The sequence below is a fragment of the Camelina sativa genome, chromosome 11 (assembly GCF_000633955.1).
Source record: "Camelina sativa cultivar DH55 chromosome 11, Cs, whole genome shotgun sequence".
Taxonomy (NCBI): Eukaryota; Viridiplantae; Streptophyta; class Magnoliopsida; order Brassicales; family Brassicaceae; genus Camelina; species Camelina sativa.
This window is the reverse complement of record NC_025695.1, coordinates 35,403,648-35,411,348: the sequence shown is the minus strand read 5'-3', so window position 1 is coordinate 35,411,348 and position 7,701 is coordinate 35,403,648. Positions and strand designations below refer to the sequence as shown.

Sequence of the window (7,701 nt, the reverse complement as noted above, 5' to 3'; positions counted from 1 at the left end):
CAGGAGGGATGTACTTAGCAGGCTTGACAGCTTCTGACTCTTCAGCTCGATCGACCACTCGAACACTCACTCGGTCGAGTGCTTGCTCGAGCACCTGGTCGAGTGCAATACCGGATTCAGTCTGCTTTGCACAAACTTCACTCTGAGCTTCAAGAAATGACCAATCCTCCCCAACTTGAACTTCACTGTCCTCAGTGACTTCTTCTTCAAATATATGAATGGCTTTGGCAGTAAACTCCCTTGGGTTTTGAACTGCTTTTCCAGGGAGTTGGTTGGGCTTAGGAGCTGAAGTAGAGGCAAGGTTGCTCTCCATAAACTTCACTCTAAAGTTCAAACCTTCAAACTTCATGTTCAGATCATTGTACTGGGATGTGAGCCTTTGGTTCAACTCAGCAAACTGTTTGGCTTCCTCAATCTTTCCATTGGTTTGCCCAATCAACAGCTGTTGTATCATTGCTCTTAGGTCTTGTTCCTGGCCTTGGTTAGTCTGAAACCCTGGTTAGTCTGGACACAATTGGGGCTGGAACACCTGTTGTTGCTGCTTGGGTATATAGTTTTGTTGTTGTTGAGGTTGTTGAGGTTGTTGAGGGGGGTAGAATTGACCTTGTGGGTTAGCCACATTGTTACTCCTATAAGAGAGATTGTTATTCTTGAATCCTCCTTGGTTGTAACTTTTGAATCCTCCCTGGTTTTGCATGTAGCACAACTCAGGAAACTCCCTATCTCCTTCTTGGACTGGAGCTTCTTCTTCACCAATGAAGTGAATGGTTTTTGATTGGCTTAGGAGAATCTTGTCAAGCTTCTCATTGACCATCTTTAAATCCTTCTTGTATTTGTCCTCTTGATCAGTGGAGGTGATCCTTATGGTTCTATCATAATCTTCATTATAATTACCATCTGATTGAGCAAGATTCTCTACCAACTCCCAGCCTTCTTCCACATTCTTGTTGAGAAAGTTTCCATTGGAGGCTGTATCAAGTAGCATTCTAATCTTGGGTAGAACTCCTCTGTACAAAGTGCTGAGCAAAGACTCATTGCTGAGTCCATGGTGGGGACACTGAGTTTGGAATCCTTTAAATCTCTCCCATGCCTCACAAAAACTTTCATTATTTCTCTGTGCAAAACCTGAGATTTCATTCCTCAACCTAGCAGTCCTTGCATTGGAGAAGAACTTGGCCAGAAAAGCTTTCTTGCATGCATCCCATGTGGTTATCGCTCCAGTAGGAAGAGTCTTCTGCCAGAGATGAGCTTTGTCTCCAAGGGAAAATGGGAATAGCCTTAACTTGAAGCCATCTTCACTCACTCCATTGATTTTTGTGAGTCCACATATCCTGTCAAACTCATCAAGGTGATCTAGAGGATCCTCCATTGGCAACCCATGAAATTTGTTCTCTTGTATCATGGAGATCAATCCACTCTTGATTTCATAATTATTATTGGCAACTGCAGGAGGCACAATACCAGCTCTTTGGTTGTGTGTGTTAGGTGCATCCCCAACACCAATGTTCCTTGCCCTTGGAGCTTGTTGATCTTGTTGCTCCATTAACACTTGTTGTTCTTGTTCCTGATTGATTCTTGTTCTCTGCTGTCTCAGGTCCCTTGGTGGTCGGTTGATGTGATCAAGGAGTCTCTGAAGATTGTGATGACCCTTGGATCTCTGAAAATATGTTATGATAATTATGTTGGGTTTACAATTACATATAAATAGCTTATGTAGCTTTGTGTCTATAATATCAAATACAAAACGCACTTCATCACATTCTTTACATATTAGAAATAATAGTCACTAAATTTTACGTATAAGCACATATGGCTAAATTTACCTCTCAGATTGCTATGCTATTCATTGTTGTAGCCTTGGTTTGCGCCTTTGTTCCTGTATTTTCAGTCGACGAATCTGAAGCAAAATCGTTATGGGATACTTGTCTTGTTAAAATCTCTCCTCATTGTGCCTTGAATATAATCGTAGTTGTTTTTGGAAATGCAACCATCAATGATTCTTGCTGCCACGATCTTGTTCAAGAAGGAAAAGTGTGTCACAATACTCTCATTAAATATATTGCTGACAGACCAGCCCTAATTGCCCGTGAAACACTATACTTGAAGAAGAGGGACGACATGTGGAATCATTGCGTTGCAATCTCAAAAACTGCTTAAATTATTTTGATTAAAAACTTTATAGTTTTGTTGTAACTTTTGTTTTTATCCAAAATATCCGTTTCAATACTTTTACAAAAAAATAAAGCGAAGTAAATCTCTTTGATGATAAAAAACACAACTTTGTATTTCTAACAAAAAAAAATCATCTCATATGATTTTTAATCCAAAATTCAAATATTAATAGGATATATATTTTTGTTTACTGAATTCAATTTTTAATATATATATATATATATACAAATATATTAAATTTACAACAGCTGTATAATCCTACCAAGTTTCCTACTTTTTTATCTAAATAATAACATATTATTTGGGTCAATTTCCAGAGACAGGTAAATAAAAAAAATTTTATCTTAATGATAAGCTCCAATTCCTCAAATAAAATTATTATAAAAATTACAAATATTTATTAGAAAATCGTAAAAAAAAAATATTTTAAATTCTAAACAAAAACAGGAACTTAAAGAGGTTTGGAACATTAGAATAAACTGTATATCGAATCATGTAAGAACGGTATTTGTATAGTAGTATTTTAACCATATATTAGTTGGGCAAAAATTTGATTAGAGTCCTTACCCACAAGTGGATTACGTTGACAATGAAAATAAAGTCCACATAACCATTAACCTCACTCTAATTTAATTTGTTTCTCTTTATGGCATGATTTTATTCTATATATCTATGTTTATTAATTTCTTAATTTGTGAAACTAGTATCTTTCTTGTGTGTGTGTGAAATGGAATGTGAATGAATGATATGATGATGAACAATGGTGAAAGCAAGGTGTTTCAATTCCCCTTATGCAAGTGTAGTATAAGAGGTATCAATCCTAAATGAGTGAATGCAAGCAATCAGGGTGTGCAATACTTGTCTAAGTTAAGCCAATTATAGAGGGTGTTTGTCACTAACAACCTATTGCAGAATGTAAAATGCAGAATGTAATAGCTGAATGGACAAGATATTAAATGTAATGGAACAGAATGATTATGGCAGTAATGAAACTAGAACAGATATCAAACTATAGTAATGCAGGTAATAAACTAATGCAAGGAAAGTAATGAACAGGAAACTAAATGAATGCAACAAAAATACAACTAGAATGAAACAAGAAACAAGACAGGACAGACACAAATCATAAACAAGAGTTCTGGGAATGAACTCGAGCAAGCACTCGATCGAGTGTAGATCGAGTGCAGGGTCGAGCGGGACAAAAACGTAAAACAGAGCAATGCAAACAAAACAGAGCAAGACAAAAGTAAATCAAACAACGATCAAACAACAGGTTTTATACTAAGAAATCAATAGAAAAGGAAGGTCTTAGGGATGGATTCATGGGCTGAACTTAGATTGTGGTTATCTAACTTGATCAACAAACCTCAATCAACATGAGCTAATCTCTAGACATTAATCTCTAAGAACATGTTAATCCACTCTCATGGCAAAAACAATCAAGCTCATATATTTCTAGACTTGTTCTCACAAAGTAAAGAATCTATACAAGCAAGCATTAAGCAATATGTCAAGAATCAAACAAGACTTCTAATCTCTTAGCAAGCCTAATGATAATCTCTAGATCTAGCCTTATCTATGCACCTTAGACATTGGTGTGATGCTAAGAAGCTTGAGATCAAACCCTACCCTCTCAGTTATAGGATCAGCATTAAGAACATCTAGCCTAGAAGAGATCTACAACAATCAAGCTTGACCAAATCAAATAACCACAACATCCATCCAGCCTAAACCATCCCTAAGAGCTAAGGAAACTACTCACAATCACACATGATGAACAGCAAAGTCATAAACCCAGAAAAACACGAAACTTGCATGATTAGAAAGATAAAACAGAGATCTACAATATTGGAGAAGGAATCAAACTCGAATTCTTGATACTTTGAAAGTTATGAAACAAACAAGTATGAAGAATCTTGTGTTTTCTCCTTCAAAAGAGGTACAAGATCTAAGAAAATAAAAGTGCAAAAAGCATAAATTCCCAAAAGGGTAAAATACTAGGTTTGAGAATATCTAAAAAGCTGCTCTCTGGTGGCTGCAGGGTACAAGGTCCTTAAATAGGAAAAAGGAGGGAAAGCCCTAAAAATGCTAAAAGACAAAATAGCCAGGCGGCTCTGCCAACTCGACCCGGTGCTCGGTCGAGTGACCGGTCGAGTTGGGTTTTCTTGTGCTCCTTCCACTCGGTCGAGTCACTCTCAGCACACGGTCGAGTGTCTGGTCGAGTGGGCAGTCGAGTTGGACTCCGGACCTTGGTTCTCCAGACTTAACTCCTTTGCTTTCTCCTCATGATTGCTTCAGTTCTCCTCATGATTGCTTCACTTCTCCTCAGCATTGCTTCCATGCTCCTTAGGCTCCAAAATCACCTGTTTATGCAAGAAAATATATAAATGCAATGCAACTACACTCTAATGCAATAACAATCCTAAAACTATGCAATAATGGTCAAAAAGGATAGCAAAGGATGCAAAAGATGTGAATATATTAAGGGAAAACAGGGTAAAATATGTGAACATCAATTTGGTTTACAAATTTTGTTTCTATTTTCTTTAATAAGGGATCCTTTAAACATTGTTTTACATCTATTTTAAGGAAATATTTTCTCTAGTTTACAAAAAATTCTTCTTTGTAATTATTAGTTATCGACCTATAATATATTCATTTTTTACAAACTTATCAATAAGGTTTCAACATTTTTATTGATGTTAGAAAAAAAGAATGGTGCACATTTTATATATACAGCTTTAGTAAATCTCAGATTATTTTTTTGAAAATTTTTATATTGAAATGTTGTAATAGAAACATACTAGTTGCATTTCTTTGTCATTTAGATAAGAACTTTATTAGTTTGACTTAGAGTTTTTATACATTAAAATTAAAATATATTTATATGTCAAACTACTAAAAATAGTTTAATATATTTAAAACAGTTTAATATATTTAAAACGCTATATATTTCAGTTAGTATATAACCTCATATACAATAATTTGGCTTAGAAGTTTGCATGATTTAAAACAAAATTACAAAATTCTCCATTTAAACATTTTTACTTGTATTAAATTTCTCATTATAATTTCAAAAACAATAATTGAAAAGAGAAATTTAAACGCTCATAGTGTATTTATTTACCAAGAAAATAAACTCTTTCTTATTAATTATATATAATTACATATAAATAGCTTATGTAGCCTTGTGTCTATAATATCAAATACAAAACACACTTCATTACATTCTTTTATATAAGAAATAATACTCGGTAAATTTCACGTATAAGCACATTAGGCTAAATTTACCTCTCAAATTGCTATACTATTCTTGTTGTAGCCTTGGTTTGCGCCTTTGTTCCTGTATTTTCAGTCGACGAATCTGAGGCAAGTGGCCGAAGGAAGTGTTGGCGGCGCAGAGAGATGAGAAGGCCATGGCGTACAGTGGATAAGACGAATTGTAGGTTATGGTGGTTTCTGATCTGGATAACGAATCTGGAGCTGAGTTATCCATGGCGAAATGTGTGCTCTGAATTCGATTCGATGATGGTGAGAGAAAGTTTGACTGTCAGTGTCGGTCAGATTTTTTTTTTTGAAGAGACGGAGAACAAATTAATGGAGACGAGAGAGGCGATACAGGAGAAGAGTCAAAGATGTTATTTCTCCGTTGACCGCCACCTTTAAACCACTCCGGATGTCCTTGAAACCGGCATTTCACAAATAGATTCCCTCTTTGTATTGGGAAAAAAAATTAGGGTTATATTGCCATGTGTACAATATGTGTGCGTTCACACTTAGTGTTCACATATAGTTGTACCAAGTATATTAGTTGCACCAAACTTGCAAATAGTTGTGTTTTTGGGTTTTTTCATTTAATTAGTTTTACCAAACCTTAAAATTATTTTTTTAAGTTTTACAATTGATTAAACTTAATTAACCTATAATTACAAGTGTTTTATGCATTCATATGTTAAAAAATTTAGTTCTATAACTTTGTCATTCTAACTTGGTTATTATTTACAAAGTGACCATAAAAGTATAAGGAAACACTTGTTTAGTGTAACGCCTCAACCGCGATCTCTTAGTGGGCCCCATGTCCAATCCCAGTCCATGGGCCCACCTTCTTTAATGGGCCTCACATCCTCTCACTAGGCCCTTGAGCTCATCTCTATCAGATAGCCGGTTTGCTACGTCTGGGAGATTTTTAAAGACTTGTTATCGTCCCTACAAATCACCACATGATCTTTCCATTTGCTTTGTCCTCAATCGCACAGTTCCAACAGTCACCTCCCGAAAGGTCACCCATCCTAAGACTACTCCAGCATAAGCACACTTAACTGTGAAGTTCTCTCAGGACCTTTGATCGAAAAGATAAGTGCATTTTGGTGACATAGGTGGCCAAATCAATTATTTTAAACCTCTCTGCAAGTCTCTGAAACCGTTGTGTCACAGTTTAGGTTCTTTCATAACAATTCAAAATTGATATATTTAAAAATCTTATTCATTTATAGTATAGAACATTTAAGCATTATGTAATATTAACACTGTTTTTTGGTTTTATTAATTCATTCTTAATTTTATTATTTTCTACTTTTTATATTGTAGTACCATTTTTACCAGTTTTATCTTAGTTATGCCAGTTTTACTCTCTTATATACACATCTGGTGAGAAAAAAAAACATTAATAGACTTCACATTAAGTTTCAAGATAGAGTTATGCCATAAATATGTAGTACTACATTAACCAAACATAATTCATACATTAATCAAACATGAAAATCAAAAGAATCTCCAAATAACAGCCATTGGAGTGCTTGTCTCCACAGCTTCTGAGTTGTAGGTCAAGTTTTTGGTCGCTTTTTCCTAGTAAATGCAAACATTTTTACGCTCTTTCTTCCCCTCTTTGTTTTCCGATTCGGCGGAGCACATCTTTAACGTCATTCGGGACATCCCACCGAGACCTATTTGGTATTAAATAATTGTCCTGTAATATGCAATTTTCCCACAGCTATGTCCAATAATACTTTGAACACAACTCATGTAACTGGATATCCTTACCTCCATAACTTTGGAATATGAAAGCTGTTAGTGCATGCACAAAAAGATACTTTTGAACATCAAAAAACCTGCAACTGCAACTACTCAATCGCAAATTCACCAAATAAGGCTTTCCGTCACTGTTAATGACATTGTATTCAAGTTTGAAACCATTTAGCTCGGTCACCTTTAGTTTCTCAGCAATTTCCCATAAATCGGGTAAGTAGTTATCCACTAAAGGCACCAATTTATTTGCTACTAATCCAAAAACGGCATCTTTCTGATGTTCATTAAACCATTCAGAGATTTTTAAGTATCGCATCAAGCATGGGTGTTGAGGAGTACCTCCTTGCGTCTTTAAATATGTTGTTCATCGATTCTACACAGTTGCTTGTGTCTATGTTGTATCTTTCTCCTGTAAAACCACATCTTGCCTATTTTTATTTCTTGGTAGATTCTTCAAGATACTTGGCAGCAGAAGGATATCTCTTCCGAAAAGAAGGATAAGCA

The 7,701-nt window shown here is 35.4% G+C and overlaps 1 protein-coding gene across 1 annotated transcript; it reads left to right on the top strand.

Annotated features, from left to right (window-relative positions):
- Positions 1,756–2,213, top strand: LOC104725220. Its single transcript, XM_010443844.1, has one exon. The coding sequence runs from the start codon at positions 1,810–1,812 to the stop codon at positions 2,155–2,157; it is 348 nt and encodes a 115-aa protein (XP_010442146.1). The 5' UTR covers positions 1,756–1,809; the 3' UTR covers positions 2,158–2,213.